The sequence below is a fragment of the Carassius carassius genome, chromosome 20, assembly GCF_963082965.1.
Source record: "Carassius carassius chromosome 20, fCarCar2.1, whole genome shotgun sequence".
NCBI classification, from domain to species: Eukaryota; Metazoa; Chordata; class Actinopteri; order Cypriniformes; family Cyprinidae; genus Carassius; species Carassius carassius.
In genome coordinates this window covers 9356878-9374357 of record NC_081774.1, presented here as the reverse complement: position 1 = coordinate 9374357, position 17480 = coordinate 9356878, and the positions used below count along the sequence as shown (strand labels likewise).

The 17480-nt window shown below is 36.6% G+C and overlaps 1 protein-coding gene across 3 annotated transcripts in view; it reads left to right on the top strand.

Moving 5' to 3' along the window:
• The window catches only part of LOC132096242 (capping protein, Arp2/3 and myosin-I linker protein 3-like), a 59677-nt gene that overhangs the window by 30171 nt on the left and 12026 nt on the right, over positions 1 to 17480 (top strand). For all 3 annotated transcript variants that reach the window (XM_059501492.1, XM_059501490.1, XM_059501491.1), the window contains exons 16-24: positions 4100 to 4204; positions 6192 to 6261; positions 8519 to 8600; positions 8737 to 8833; positions 10659 to 10713; positions 11033 to 11205; positions 11774 to 11842; positions 12401 to 12494; positions 17253 to 17351. In XM_059501492.1, coding sequence (XP_059357475.1) covers positions 4100 to 4204; positions 6192 to 6261; positions 8519 to 8600; positions 8737 to 8833; positions 10659 to 10713; positions 11033 to 11205; positions 11774 to 11842; positions 12401 to 12494; positions 17253 to 17351 — 844 coding nt within the window. The remainder of the gene's footprint in view (positions 1 to 4099; positions 4205 to 6191; positions 6262 to 8518; positions 8601 to 8736; positions 8834 to 10658; positions 10714 to 11032; positions 11206 to 11773; positions 11843 to 12400; positions 12495 to 17252; positions 17352 to 17480) is intronic.

The following is a 17480-nucleotide window of genomic DNA, read 5'->3' as shown; positions in this document are numbered from 1 at the left end:
GATAACTCTGACAAGGATACACACACTGTTTAAACGCCTTGCTAGTGGATGCCATGATAACAATGATAGATCGCTCTTACCGTTTTGGCTCGTTTCTCAGATGCACGCTTCAAACAAAACAGCCAATGAAGACGAAGAAGATAAGTGACAGGTCCTACTGACACGTATTTATAGTCGCGCCGGTAGTGACGTCAGAGGCTGTCGCCGGCCAACACGTTGGCGTTTTTCAAAGTGTGCTTCAGACACGGGTCACGACCAGGCGGCAAGGAAGTCGACCGGAAGTTGAAGTCGGCCGCGAGCTGCCATCTTGTAGCACAACTTCACTTGCATTAGCATCCCATTGACTTTGCATTCATTTTGACGTCACTTTGACAGCGAATAACTTTACATCTGAGGCGTTTAAAGACTCCATTTGTTCATTATTTATTTCTAAAGATACACGACAATGTATAAAGGGCTCCATTACCTTCTATGTTACATTATGGCCCCGTAGAAACAGTTTTTGTAAAAAAAGGCTAACGATTGCGTCATAACCACTCAAATCTCTGTCGCACAGTAGAGAAATTACCGTACAGACATGAGGAGAAACTCGCAGGCAATTAACTTAATATGGCGTACTGGCGTTACATTTTAAAATACTATACAAAATAATTAATCTGAATACTTACTCCTGCTCACTCACGCCAAAGAACTCCCCGCTCAAGCTCGCCGTCTCTGCAAGATTAACGATGGCAGTTTGCACGCACAGCCACTTAGAAGATTTACATCTGTCAGACAGGTTGCTGACGTCATCAAGCTTAGTTTGAGTGTGCGCGTCAGAAACGGAAGTGCTAAAAATCGCTAAAAATGGGCTTCACTTGTCTCAATTGAGTTCCAATGGGGTCCTAGAGGACGCAGTTCGAAGTTCCCTTGACAGGGAACTAATATGTACAATACAATCACAAAAACTTACTAAAATTTAAATTAAAACATAAAATATAAACATTAAAACTAATTCAAAATATTATTAAAAACTAATATTTTCTCTGATACTAAAAAAAGCTCCTACCAGCTTAGACTAGATACTCATACTACTCATACTTTTTCTGGTCAGCCATCTAGACCAGCTTGGACTTGTTAGTAACCATAAAAGATCAGCTTTCCAGCTGGATTCAGCCATCATCAGAGGCTGGTTTTAAATGGGTTTCCCAGCAGGGAAGAGTGCCTGCAGAGATGCAATATGAGTTAAACTGGGACATGAGTGATCAAATAGAGCTGATGGACCGGCATGCTGCACAGATGGTAATACAGCCACTGTAACAGCATCAGAAGAAAACATGTTTTTGTGTGACAAAATTATTTCTAAAAGTGAGCTAAATAAAACACATTTGGAAAAACAGCTCGTAAATTAAGTAAGCATTTTTTTTTTATTCTAACAATAATCTAGTAGTTATAATTAGCTTTACAACAGAAGTCTGTGATATTGCAAGTAAACGTGCATGTGCCTGCATGCAAGAAGAAGCTGTAGGCTGAAGAGAAACAGAAATACAAATGATCCATCTTCCTGTCTGACTCCCTCTGAACCCGTACAGCAATTCCATCTCCCCTTTGGCACGTTAATGGCATTATGAGAAACTCTCTGAAAAATGAGGCTAATTTTAGCTGGACTTATTGTTCAGATTGGAATGTTTCTTCATCCTTTGCACCTCCTGCAAATGTGTTTGTTCTTAATTGGGTTTGAATTTGCAGAGGGGTACGTTTTTGAAGATGATTGGGTGTTTGAAGATTGAAATAGTCTCACGTTGGGATTAAAGTACTAGATTACTACATCCTAAATGCTGTGCAGTAGTGCAATATTGCTTATGCAATATTTGTTGAAAATAGCTAGTGTAACAGAACACCTTGTGCAGTATGCTGCATTGTTACATGACCTCATAACTTTCTGATTAATCCAGTTTTGTGTTAAAATGTAGGATTCAAATAGTGAGTCAAGAACAGATAAACATTACATGTTTTTATAATTTCCAGTTCATTCATCTAACAGAAAATGGAAGTTAAAGTCAAATGCATTGCATTGTGGGACACATTATTCTATACCGTGGCTACATACGAAATTGCATACTCTTGAGTGGTTGCTTTTTTGAATAAGTAATTACCTCACGTCCGCAAAATTTTATATTATATAGTATGAATATAATCTGAACGTTTTTGTTTACAGGCTGTTTTATTGACATCTTGCTGTAATTGAAACACCGATTGAACGATTACATTAGGCATGAGTTAATTCATGTTTATTAAAACTAGTAGTAAAGCAGAAGGGATGATCGCACACACTCGTGCTCCAAGCTGCCGTTTGAACTGAGGCGTTTTTATACAGGGACATGTCTTGCCACATCAAAGAACACCAAAACATCATTTATTTTTTGCATTGCCTGAAAAATCCAAAAAACAAAACATAATTTAATAATGAGACTTTGTTTCTTATCAAAAGTAGCAATATATAAAACTGGAAGCTTCCAGTGAAGTTCTACTCAAATACTGGTTAAACATGCATACCAAACCAAAAGGCCTGCATTGAAAATTTTCGGAATGAATACTTGTATTGTTACACCCCAGAATTCGGACACACTTCTCTTGTCACATACTGTTTTTCACCTACTATATGTGACCCTGGATCACAAAACCAGTCTTAAGTCACTGGGGTATATTTGTAGTAATAGCCAAAAATACATTGTATGGGTCAAAATTATAGATTTTTCTTTTATGGCAAAAAGGATATTAAGTAAAGATCATGTCCCATGAAGATATTTTGTAAAACTTAATTAAAACTTCATTTTTGATTAGTAAAATGCATTGCTAAGGAGTTCGTTTGGACAATTTTCTCAATATTTAGATTTTTTTTGCACCCTAAGATTCCAGATTTTCAAGTAGTTGTATCTCGGCCTAACATTGTGCTATCCTAACATCCCAACCATACATCAATGGAAAGCTTATTTATTCAGCTTTCAGATGATGTATAAATCTCAATTTTGAAAAATGTCCCCTTATGACTGGTTTTGTGGTCCTGGGTCACATATAGTTGAGAAGTCTGTGATTTTGGATGCCACCAGTGTGCTGTGTTGTATAAAGGGCCATTAGCAAGACACAGAAACAATATTACTGGAATCATTTGGTATCATTCATGTCACACAGGGACAATATTGTTGGAATCACTTTCAGAATATTTTTTCTCTAGCTGATTAATGATAAAAACATTGATAGCCAATCAGAATCCACCCCACTTTAAATAGATTGAGCACTTAAAGCAATAGAGGACAAAACAGTAGCACTCGTATAAACAACAGAATGTTATCATGCATTGGTGTGAATATAGATATAGAATATAGTATAGATTCTCCTTATAGTTATCATTCTGGGTCTTCAATATTTGGCAAATGTAGTGGGTCATTGCATATTGTGCTCAGTATACATAGTATACACTGCAGCAATATTATAGAGTACTGTGTTAGTATGCTATAGTGAGCATGGCCTCTTTTTCCTAGTGCTAATTTCATCCTTTCACAAACTCCCATCTAAACTCCCACACTTGTTAACGTAAGCACTCAGAAACATGCACACCCAAATACAAAACCACTGCACACATGGGCACCTCCTTGAGAGTGAGGCAGCAATGTAAATCTGTTCCAGCTGATAAGACAGAGAGCTCATGAATATTAAATAGGAATGTTCCCTTAACACTCTCTGCTCTTGTTAACACATTTACACCACACATTCTTCCCCCTCTCTCTCTTAAATGATAATGTCGCAAAAAGTGTTATCATGAACTGTCATGTTTTTAGCACCCCCGGTATCCCTCACTGACTGTCTCTCTCTCTTTCTCATTTTCCCCATCTAGTTCTATCCCACCCAAATAATGTTGTTTGGTCCAATGACAGCTTGTTAAAATGTTGAATGCTGTTAAAATGTTTAACACGTTATAGAGTTACAAACCAGTTATTTTCTAATAAGCCAGAGGGTATTCTTTTGAGCTCTTGTTCTGCCGTATTGCTCAGGGTTTTGTGAAGTGTGGTATGATGTGTTATGGATAAAAGTCTCCCCTTCTTTTCTGTCACAATTTTAGGAAAGTGAGAGAAACACTTCCTTCATTCCGTCAGTTCTTCAGTTCAGCATTCAGCCTCACTCACATCAGTCTGGCGTCTATGAAGATGCCTCCCGACGTGCTGAGGTGAGTCCAGTCGCTGTTTTGGCTTTTGGTGCAGCGCTTAACCCTAGCTTAGCTAATTTAATCTGGTTTAGTTGGTTTCCCAGCACGACATAGCTGGTTAGCCAGCTGGTCTCCTAGTCTGACCAATTCACAATTTCCCAAAACCTCTCTAAATCCAACAAACCAGCTTTTCACATTCTTGAAGTTAAGCTAACTACGTTTGGCTGGTTTAAGCTGTTTTTAGAATTTAGATAACCCAGGTCACGCTAACCCAGGATTTGGTAGAGCATATTATGCTATCCTGTTGGAAAGAAATGACTGTACTGAACTGAATTATCTCTACTTTTCAAGTGCTACATACTCTAAAGAAAATGCTGGTATAACCAAACCATTTGGTGACCACTGACTTTCACTGTATGGCCAAATAAATGTAGATGTTGACAGAAGTTTCATTTTTGGATAAGCTATCTCTTTAAAGCACAAAAATCATTAGTTATCACTTGCAAGTTTCAAAAATTCTGAGATTTCATCTCAGCATGTAGGCAGCATTGAAATCAATCTGAACAAATGGATTCACTTTTGTAAATTTTTAAAGGCAAGCATAGTTTTTAAATGTAATATAGATTTGAAGGGCTTGCTGAATAGTGTCAACCATCTTCCCCCAAAAAGTGTAATGCTTAAAGGGTTAGTTCACCCAAAAATGGAAATTAGGGGGTTTTACCCTCCCTCAAGCCATCATAGGTATAAATGACTTTCTTCTTTCAGATGAATCCAATCAGAATTATATTAAAAATTATACTGGCTATTCCAAGCTCTATCATTGCAGTGGGTGGGTGCTTCTCTTTAACAGTCCAAAACACATTAAATAAAGCACGTGCATCCATCATAAAACATGCACATTTTATCATGGATGCACAAGCTTTATTTAAAGTGTTTTGGACTGTTGAACAGAAATACCAACCCACTGCAATGATAGAGCTTAGAAGTGCCAGGACAATTTTTAATATAACTCTGATTGGATTCGTCTGAAAGAAGAAAGTCATATACACCTAGGATGGCTTCAGGGTGGGTAAATAACAGGTTAATTTTCATTTTTTGGTGAACTAACCCCTTAAGTAATCATTTTTGGAAAACATGCTCAGCTAAAAGGTCAATTTTTATTATTACCAATGTTAAAACATTTGGTGTCCCCTGCCATTTGTTTTCATGATTCTTTGATAAATAGAGAGTTTAAAAATAACAGCATTTTCTTGAAATCTTTTGTGCCATTAAACTTGTCTTTACTGTTAAGTGTGATGAATTTAATGTGTCTTAGATTAATAAAAAAAGTAATACTAACCATTCTGATTAGGATTATATAACACACACACGTATACATACATATAGCGGAGATTTCTGAAAAATAAACTTATACTATTAATGGACATCTCATAATAAATAAACTGTTGGGTCCATAAAAGAAAACTATTGTGCACTACAAAGGAAACTGCAAATCATTTTCCATTTTTTCCCTCTCTGGATGAACTATGTATTGAAGGGTTAACAATTTCAAGTGTGAAAATCCTGCTAGAAGAACTCTCTGGGGATTCATTTCTAGTTTTAGAGCCCTGCACCCCTAACTGAGGTCAGAATCAAGATGTTCAGGCAGCAGCTGCTATTTTGGGAAAGCCAGAATGTTTTCAAATGAAGCATTTCAAACAGGGTCATACCTCCTCCTGGCTCACAAACGCAAACCGAGCGCAAGACGGGCTGTCGCACCCAGCTGAACACCTGATTTTAGCTCTCTTCTGTCAACAGAAGAGTCAAACTAATCTCTAAGCTCTTTTCCCCTTAATCCTTTAAGACCTGCATAACGCTTTTACGGTGTCCATATAGACCTTTTCTGATTTGATTTATTATGGAGATCAACCATGGAAGCACATAATAGAATGCTAAGTCTCTTCAATGAGGCATGTAATGCTGTCAGTAATGACAACGTCCCTGTGTTTGTTCACTATCACTTCCACAGGGCTCTGTTCCTTGGGCTTTCATCCAATCCTCACATCACTGACCTACACCTGGACATCAGCGGCTGTGAGGTACCCCATCCCCCCCATTGTGGACCTAAATCTGGCTTGAGCTCTATATATGCCTGTCGTTCTTTCTGTTGGCTCTAGCCTCAATCCTCCAGTCTGTGGTCACTCTGCTGTATGTACAGATATCTCGGCTACAGAATTAATCAGACAGAAAACCTTTCAAGGTGTTTATCTCAGTGAAGCCTGCGTTGCCTTATTTTGACCTCAAAAAATCATTTTATCCCTTTCGGAAACCAAATCATGAACTATTTTAACAGCTGCTTTCTTCAAATCTATGTACTGCGGATTTGAAAATAATTATGTATAGAACTATGTATAGAGGAGACTGGGGCTAGTTCTCACACAGGCTACAATACAGTACAGTCTCATAGCATATACGTTTTAGTCAAATATCTATTTACACAAATGTTTATTTTAGTATATTATATATAAAAGTATATTTTGTAAAAAAAAAAATTACACACATACATGTTTGCCATTTCATAAATCGCTTTGATTTTGCCTAATAAACTTTTAAATAAAAAAAGATAAATATGTATCTTGAATGCAATTTAGGTCACTTTGCATAAAAGCATTTGCCTAATGCATAATAATGTAAATGTTAATTATTATGCCTCACATAGTTTTTTGTTTAAAATACTGTTTAGGTGCTTTTAAAACACTTTTTCAGTTTATTTTTTATAGAACAATTATACATTTCTGGCTAAAATAGTTAAAATAAAATTGTATGTACTATAAAAAGTGATAAATTTGCAGAACTATTTCTAATATATAAGTCATTGTGGATCTACTATATTTTTTGATGAAAATGCAAGGTTTATTTTAGAATTTTAATTGTATCCATAATGTACCTTATGTGTCTGCACAGAAACTTTACTTAAAGGGATATTACACCCAAAAATGAAACTTTATGTTTATTTGATTACCCCCAGGGCATTCAAGATGTAGGTGACTTTGTTTCTTCAGTAGAACACAAAAAAGATTTTTAACACAAACCGTTGCAGTCTCTCAGTCTTATAATGGAGGTAAATGGGAATCACGGCTAAAACATACAATAAAAAAAAAAATAACATGCACAAATAAAACCAAATTAAACCCTGCGGCTTGTGATAATAAATTGATGTGTAAATACACAAAACAATCGGTCTGTGCAAGAAACTGAACAGTATTTATATATATATATATATATATATATATATATATATATATATATATATATATATATATATATATATTTTGTTACCTCTGATGCATGCAATGTCTGCACTCTTCGAACTATCCTAGGCGCGTCCTTCTGAGCGTGTTCTTAAGTAGGAGTGAGAGGCGTCTTCTTCTTCTTCTTACTTTACGGCGGATTGCAGACTTGTAAGTGCATTACCGCCACCTATCTCTCAAATGGACCATTGACACTCTATCTACAATCTCAATTAGGAGTGTTAGTGGTCCACTTGAGACATAGTTGGCGGTAATGCACTTATAAGTCTGTGATCTGCCGTAAAGCAAAAAAGAAGAAGAAGACACCTAAGCAGATAAACATCAAATTTTAATTTTCCAATGAACTATCTCTTTAAGTAAATGTTTACTTGAGTAAAAGGTGACAACAAGCCCTGGTTTCAAAATAACGAAAAATGTTCCAAAACTGATTTGATGTGATGTTTAACATGGCAGCCTGTTTCTGATACAGAATAAAAAAAATAAAAAAAAGATGTTCTCACAAATTTAGACTCTTCGCATGGGAATTAAGTTTTTTTTCCCCAAATTGTAAGATAAAAACTCACAGTTCTCACTTTCTTTCTCACACTCCATCAATTCTTTTTTTGTTTTGTTTCCGCCATGAAATAAAAAAAGGTAATTGTAATCTGATTGTAATTGTTATTTCACAGTTCCTTCTTTTTCTTGCATTTGTAAGTTTATATCTCTCAATTCTGAATTGTAAGGAAAAAGGTCAAAAATCTTGAGTCTGAATTGTGAGACAAAAAGTTGCAATTATCTTATTAAACAAGCTTCCATTACTTTAATATGAAGACGCCTAAAATGCAGAAGTTACTGTGGATTTATATCTATTTTATCAGTGGGAATCGAACCCATAACCTTGGTGTTGTTAGCACCATGCTCTTTCAGTTGAGCTATTGGAAAAATATGAGTGCATGCTAGCATAAATTATACATGTTAGAATCTTTGAGTGTTTCTTCTCTCCATGTACCCCGTGTGCCCTTATTCCCTATCTCTTTTCCATTCTCTCCGTTTGTCTGGCTCTCAGCTCAGGTCTGCTGGAGCAGGGATAATACAGGACCTATTCCCCAGAGTCTCATGCATCAGCACACTGGACATCTCAGACAACGGTGAGACATCTAACTGCATAAATGAAAGGAAGCTTTTGTTTTCAACCACCGACCTTCAGTCTGTCTCTTTCCCCTCAGTTGTATTTTTGTTTCAGTCGCCATCAGCTCTGCCTGTTCATTTCTGTGTTCATTTCAGGGCTGGACGGTGATCTCCTCTGTGTCATTCCTGCCTTCTCCAGACACCCTTCCCTCAAACACCTGCTGCTGGGCAAAAACTTTAACATCAAGGGCAGGTACTTGTTCCCGGACTGAGAGAGACAAACATCAGTAGACAGTGATATATGAATACATTTATTTGTTTGTCAGAAGTGTGTATCCAAAGTAACTTACAAACAAGCATTTAGACTGCAGGGTCAGGCTGCCTGAAGCAGTTTGCAGATAAGTGTCTTGCTTAAAGGTTCAATACATCTTAATCTCTATCAGCAGCATGTCGTCGATTACCAAAAAAACTAAAAATGTGTTTACTGTTGTGCACTTACAATGGAAGCCTTGCAGGCAAACGGGAAATGTGAAACACTTTATCAAAGCACTTACATGACTTCTACAGTAAATATATTATTTGAGGTGTCTAAATGGTCTGAATTGTCTATTTGAAAAGAAACAAGTTTTCTAGGATGGTGAGAATACATTTTTAACTATATAAAACTTTCAAGGCAAAACTACAAAGGTAAATCAATGGTATATGTTTTTGTTGAAGCCATAAATTACAGCTATGTACGCTACAATTTAAAAGTTCAAAGGTCAGTTTTTAAAGAAATGTATTCATTTATTCAGCAAGGAAGCGTTAAATTGATCAAAAGTAACAGTAATGACATTTATGTTTTGTGTATTTATAAACATGAGTCATGACCCTGGATCACAAAACCAGATTTATACATCATCTGAAAGCTGAATAAATAAGCTTTCCACTGATGCGTGGTTTGTTAATAGGACAATGTTTGGATGAGATACAACTATTGCAAAAAAATCTAAATATTGGGAAAATTGCCTTTAAAGTTGTCCAATTTCTTAGCCATGTATATTACGGATCAAAAATTAAGTTTTGATATAGGCCTGTTTACAGTAGGAAATTTAAAAAATATCTTCATGGAACCTGATCTTTACTTAAAATCCTAATAATTTTTGGCATAAAAGAAAAATCGATAATTTTGACCTATACAGTGTATTTTTGCCTATATGTACAAATATACCCATGCTATTTATGACTGGTTTTGTGATCCAGGGTCTCTCTCTCACACACACACACATACACACATATATATGTCATTCATGGTATTGTAGTTATATCCCTCGGGGGAATAGAACGTTTAAAAAGTAAAAGGTTTTTTAACTTGACATTTTCTGATTTTCAAATACTTGTTTGCCTCAAAACAAAGTTTGTAATGTTGAGATTATCTTGTTGCTGTCACTGTTGTCACTGTTGTACTCTGTTCTAATTACATGTTAATGATATATGTTAATCATTCACGTTGGTGGAGTTTAATCTATATATTATAAACAATCCAGTATGAGCTGTTATCCCATTTCGATGTTCCCTCATCTTAAAATCTGTTTTTTTTTTGTAATCAGTTTTAAAACTTTAAACTCAAGCCGAAAGGTTGTTTTAACTTTCCAGATTGTTTGAACATGATTCTAGCATACATTTTCCGTTTTAATTTCAAACACTTTTTTATACTACTGCCTGCTTCCCTTTTAGGCTTCCATTGTAAATGCATTACTGCAAGCATCATATGTTTGTTTTCACAGATTGAGAGTCTACTCCAAATTAATTTCTATGATAATCAACAGTATGACATAGAGTAGATGTTGATAGAGCTTACGTGCAGCACACAGATTAACAGATACAACTGATATCCTCTCTGAGACAGGCAGTCGAGGTAAGCAGGTTAGAAAAGTCTGTGAAACCATCTGCAATCACAAACCCAATGTGAGCACACAGTAGGAGGCTCTAGGGAGGCAGAGGAGGGACTGAGGGGAGGTGTGTGAAGTGTCATTAATCTTGGAGTTGATGGAGTTTATAGGTATGTGTGTAAATCCTGCTATTTCATGTGCTTGCAGGATTCTAGACGAGGTTCTGCAGAAACTAGTGCATCTGGTGCAAGAGGAAGAGTGTGTGAGTTTTTCACAAGCACATACACATGGACATAACATTTTGTTTCCTGTACTCACCTTACACACTTTCAGGACTCAAACACACACACACACAGACTTCAAAAGCTGTTTAACAGTATGCTATGTGTATTACAGCACTCGTGATTCATCCGTCCTTCCTTCACTCTCTCTCTTTTCTTTCTAATCTCTCTCCTTCAGGGCACATATTCCTCTCACTGCAGATATCGCCTTGCTTGATCAATTATTAAGCACTGTTTTTACAGATCAGAGACATTGCAAACTCACACACACTCTCTTTCGCTGCTCCTCTTTCCTGACAGGCCCTGCAGAGCTTGTCTCTGGCTGACTCCAGGCTGCGTTCAAGGGGCACGGTGCTTGTGAATGCCCTCGGCAGCAATGCTTGCCTGAAGAAGGTGGACTTGAGCGGGAATGGACTCGATGACACAGGAGCACGGATGCTCAGTAAAGCTCTGCTGATCAACACCACGCTTAGGTACTCAGGGTTTGTAAATTACAAAAAGGAGTGTTCAAGATGCTGATCGGTCCATACAGCATTCCAGCTGTGTTAAAATGCACAATATAGAACCTGTTAACCAATCTATCTATCTATCTATCTGTCTGTCTGCCTGTCTATCATTTTTGTTTATGTATATATTCACATATTTATGCATCAATTATATTCATGCATTTACTCATTTATTTTTGCTCATTATGTTTTCTGGGCTTAATCATTAGTACAATGTGTAACAAAATAGGCATAATAATTAGAAACAAATGTTTAGATATGAATACCTCCATTAGCTTTTATGGAATAAGACTGAACTGAGCCTCAACAATTTTACAATTAACAGATTCAGCAATTAACAATTTTGACAGTGACCCTAATTCTTTAAGTCTGTTTAGCAAATTTGACTATATTCAGAATTCATCAGTTTTCCTGAAGATCAGTGCAGAAAATGTACAAAATGCATGCAGATTCCCATCTGGTGCATTTATTAACACTAAATAATGGATAGGGGTTTAGTAAAATAAAATTGTCATGGTTTGTTTCTTTCTTGTAGGAGTGTGACGTGGGATCGGAATAACACAAGTGCTACAGGTTTCCAAGATGTGGCTCGAGCCCTAGAACAGTATGACACGCACACACACACACGTTCACATTCATTTCATGCACACTCCTCAATACACACTCACCCCTCTGAGCACTGACTCACTCGTCTCTTTGAAAACTTATTCACAGCATGCTGTTACTGGGAAAAAATAAGAACTTCCTAGTCCGTGCCTACATGAAGCTGATTGCACAGTCTTTCATCACCTCACTGACCTGCCTGTGATGCACAATTAGAGCATTGTTCTGGAAACACCTCTCTTCCCTGGAGATCTACACAAATATTATTTAACATAGAAACTGTTTTGCAGACTTGAGCTTGCATTCAGAAGACTGTAATCATTGTAAGAAAGTTGTTCTCGGTACAGATCGCTTTGAAAGGTGTTGAAAAAAAAAATCCATAGTACTCTGTTAAAAGTTAAAAAGAATGAAAGCAAGAAAAAACACCTTGTTTCTTGAGACACAAATAGACGATGTGTAACATTTTCCAGCTTCCTAGAGTTCAATCTTCTCTCTCGTGTTGCGATGTTTGTGGAAAACTTTTATCCTGCTTCTCGATGGTCTTCTGCTCTCTCCTCAGTAACTTCACTCTGCAGTACATGCCTGTCCCGCTCAGTGATGTCACACAGGCGTACCGGAGCGCCCCAGAGAGGACAGAACAGGCACTGACCAAGGTAAGAATATTGGATATATTTTTTTTATATTATTCCACATAGAATGATAGTCAAGAGTTTAAGCACAACATAAGACAAGATTTAGATCAACATTACCCTTTACCTACAGAAATAAACAGGTTGTTTCTTCTATATGTTGAAGGCCACTATTCAATCGACCTGTGTTTCTGGTTGACCATCTTGTTTAGGTGAAATGAATATCAGCTTATGGACTGTTAGCCAGTGGTGTCAAAAGTATTGACTAGGCCTGGATTGGCTAATCGGGAGCACCGGGAGGATTTGTTTTTGGGCCGCGACACCGGTGTTGCGTGCCACTGTTTTGAACTATGCTGTACTTGGACTGCCTGCACTCACTCTTTTTATATATTAATTTTTCGCAGCCCATATTATGTTAGATCATATCAGTAATAAAATCTCAATTGATTACTAATCGTTCTTTTTGCGCAAATCATTGTTTTATTTGTAGGTGTGGCAGAAGGCTTTAAGACCAGGCAGAATTCTCTGCCGGCTGCTCCCGCTTCACAGCCAGCGAGACTCGCGCTAACTGCACCTTCACCGTCCGCTTTTTAATTTACAAAATCAGTTTGGGCGAATGCAAACAATTTATTTATAATAAGCCCCACATCCAGCACGGCAGGAAAACATTTACTCTACTTGAGGGAAGACGTCTTTCATTGTTAGTTAATGCTGTTAAACAGAGAGGGGAAAATGCATTAGGTCTACAAAATAATAAATAAATAAGATAAAATCCTAAAATCCATTCTTAAACTTGGACATCCTTATTGAAGTACAAATCCAAGCAAGCGGTCCACAATCTCTAAATTATCTTTAATTGAAAAAAAATTGCATTTTCATTCATCCAAAGGCTAAAGTTGCAATAAAATTTTAGTTCAAAGCTTTAAGAAAAAATAAATAAATACTTGATTGACTGACACTTCATAGACCTTGTTATGCTTTCAAATGTAATGGCAGTTTTAATTTCACAGTATTTTCACCTAAATGTCACAATTCTATGATGGTTCAATTTACTCAGGCTGATGACATTTTTTGTATGACATAAAAATTATTTTTAGAATAGTTGTACATAAATAGGTTAAGCAAAAACAATTATTTTTATTTCGGATAATATTTTTTAACTGCAGGCAGACTTAGGCCTACATTATGGTATACAGTACAAATATTTGGAACGTGCCTTTTTCTGTCCATTATTTTCTTAAAGAATAAACAATAATACAAGAATAAAGATTATTTTCTTAAAAAATAAGATAAGGAATCACAATTGTTAATTGGCTTGTGACTTCCCTGAAAACGGCACCTTGCTCAAAAAAAGCAACAAGTCATTGTTGGAGACATGTGAGCAAAAGATAATAGAAAAAAAAAAAAAGTATAACAAAGTACACTGAAAAGACCAGTACAAAAAAATCTAAATAACCAAGTGGGCCGGTCTAAGGCATGAAACTCCAGGGCTGAAAATGAGTCCAACTCCGGCCCTGGTATTGACATTCATTACTCAAGTAGAAGTATAGATACTAGGGTTTAAAAAGACTTTTGTAGAAGTTGAAGTATCTCAAGCTTTTTACTCAAGTAAAAGTGTAAAAGTACTGGTTTAAAAACTACTTAAAGTATAAAAGTAATGTAAGGGGAAAAAAATGCCATTAAGAACAAAAGCTTAGGCCGCACCACAGGGACCTATTGTGCACTACCCCACCTCCTCTACCTCCATTTTTCTAAAGGCCATAGGCCATAATGACTATAATGTTCTATTAAAATGTTCATGTTGAGAAATTTGGAATGCACTAGGCTACCTGTTTCAGCCGCATATATGCCCATTGAAAATGAACACACTTTAGTACAATGCAAATACATTAAAGAACTAGAGACATGATGAATAGTTGCCTATAAGTATTGTTATGGTGCAAAAAGTCATCAATGTCATCAACAACCTAATGGAATGTAAATGTACATCCAAGCTTAGCTGCAGGAATCTGTGAGGGCAATGGACAAGAACATTGGTGCAGGCTTAGTAACAATTACCCTTGTATGGTTGTCTATATACAATAAACATTATAGTGCTGTCAAAATGAATGATTAATCTAAGTGATTAATCAAAAACTAAAAAAATAACTCATAATCCTGATACCTTCTTGATTGATAGCTTCCTGTATTCGTTATACACGTCTGCTATGTCTAGTGTGTGTGTGTGTGTGTGTGTGTGTGTGTGTGTGGGGGGGGGGGGGGGGGGGGGGTGATGGGGTGGGGGGGGGGTAACGAGTTACAAAGTTGGTATAGCCTACTTATCACAACATTGTCAATCGCAAACGATAATTTATTCAAACTTCTCGCTACCAAACTACCTACAGTATCTTAATTTGTGGAGGATGAAGCGAAAGCACCCATTTGGTAAATGAACCAGTAGTGAGAAATAATAACTTTTAAGTAGGGTCCAGTGCCATTTCGATACTTTTAAAACCAATACTTAAAAAAAGAGCCACAAAAAAACCTATGGATAACTTTAAAGAACATTACAAATATTTAAAATAAATCCATAGCTTTCACCTTGGATGGTCTCTTTTCCCAAGTTGTGCTTCCCTTACTCTAAGGCTAATAAATGTATTTCACAATCTGGGTCATTATTTAATACAAAACCACACATAATGTTTCTACTGTATCTCTGTCACTCACTCTGATATTTAGTTAAGATGAGTGCTGTCTGTCACTGTCTTTAAGCAGTCCTGTAAATTACTGTATGCTCATTCTTTATAAAATAGCAACAATGTCGTTTGTAAAGTACAGTACTGTGCAAAATTCTATTAGCTAGTGTATGTATAAAGTATGTATGATTAAATTAAGTATATTTAAATAAGTGTAATTAAAGTATGCGTTCGTTCATATGTGTTAAGGGCTAGATTTTCGCTGGAGGTAACAGCTGTTTAGTGATGAGCTGTGACAAGCGAAAACTGTATTTATGACAAAGAACTGCACAGATACAGATATTCTAACAATCTATCGATAAACACATACCTTGTGTCCTCTGTTTGTGTTTACGTGCGTTCGCGCTGCTCTGCCGCGGTCTGCGGATTGAAGAGTGCACTGAAAGACGGAGAGGAGACCGGTCTGACGCCGGTTTCATATAAAATTTAAGGGTACTGACTCTCAGGCGATCACAAATTTGTGTACAGTTTATGGAGCTAAATGATACAGACCTGCTAAAAAAGCCTAGCGACGCCCGTGCTTCTTGTTTACATTTCGGAGAACCAGGACAAGTTTCAATCGATCGCTCAGGCATTTAAAAGGCACCGAAATCTGCTTCCTCTTATTCGGTTCGATGCATACCGGTTCCATACCCAACCCTACTTTTAAGAAATATATATTTTTGATAAACGAACCCAAAACTGGCTATGTCCTTGCTGGAGTGTGATTTGTGTCATGTGCAGGTGCGATGGATCGCGTACAAACGAATAGGGTGTCGGAATGGTATATGTTTATACTTCTCTTCCAACCACAATCAAATTCACTCCATCCGGATAGCGCGATTTATCTGGATAGGTTTTTTTTTTTTTTTTTTTTTAATGATGACAAGCTGGAATGAAAACAAGGCGAAATGAAATAGCAGTAACGAAGCTATTTTTAAAATGTAAGGAGTAGAAAGTACAGATACTTGCGTGAAAATGTAAGGAGTAGAAGTAAAAAGTCGGCTGAAAATTAATTACTCAAGTAAAGTATAGATCCCAAATTTCTACTAAAGTAATGTAACGAAGTATTTGTACTTCGTTACTTGACACCTCTGCTGTTAGCTGTAGATTTCAAGATAAGAGCTACTGACCAAACCATAAATGACAGCCTCTTTACAAACCTGTAGTACATGACAAGTGACAAGTTCACAAAATAATCAGCGTTGAAACATGACACGCAAACTCTTAAAGGCACAGTTCATAAATAATGCATTAAATAAATAGTGTTGTCGCTGGTTTCCTATGCTCCTACTTTTTATATAATTTCATTTATTATATTTATTATATTATTTTTAAAAATATATTTTAAATACTTTTTTTAACTCTACCATCATTTCAAAACAGTGCCTTTCTTCTTCTTCTTCTTCTTTTTTATTTCTTTGAGTTCAGTTACTTCACTGCTGCCAGCTGGATCAATTTGCTGAACACCACATAGCCATTAATGTGTAAATATGGGTGGTCATGTGTGGACATCACTCTGGAATGCTTGATTCTGATTGGTCAATTACAGAATTTAACAGTCAAGTGTTTTTCATAATGACACACCCTTTAAATAAACAGAGTATAATGGTCGATCATTGAATTTGCAGTGAGCTATTTTTTTTTATTTTACATTTTGTCTCCACGATCAAGACTATTTGGTTATATCCTGAGATATCATAGTACGTAGATGGGACTTATCATTAAAAAAAAAAAGAAAAAGAAAAAGCTAGATCTGTTTTTCTATGATATGACCCCTTGAAATATCCATAACTCCGTTGTCCGGCTGTTTTGAGATTAATAGTCCCAAGGCATTGAAATGTTTATGCACATGTTTAATGAGCCCAGAGATGTGAAACTTTTACAAGGTTATTGCTGAGAGAGAGACACTGCAGACAATACATTTATCTTTCATTAATTCCCAGTATAATTACAATAATTTCCACATGACTGCATGGCTTATCTAAGCATCAGTGTTCTTTTGTTTGTCATTAATGAGTATTCTCTCCCTCGCTCTGTCTGTCTGTCTTTCCTGTGTTCCTCTCAGATCCAGCGGGCTTTGTTAAGGAATAACCAGACTCAGCGTTTCTCTCAGAAACAGGCTCTTCGGTTACATCAGGGCCTGGTCACTAGTACCGCAGAACAGGTAAAGACCGCTTCCTGACCTCCACCCTTATATCTCATGCCTTATTCACATTCACATTCACATTCACATTCACACTTCTAGTATGTGATCATGTTGGTTATGGTGATGATGTGGGTCCCTGGGTCAGAG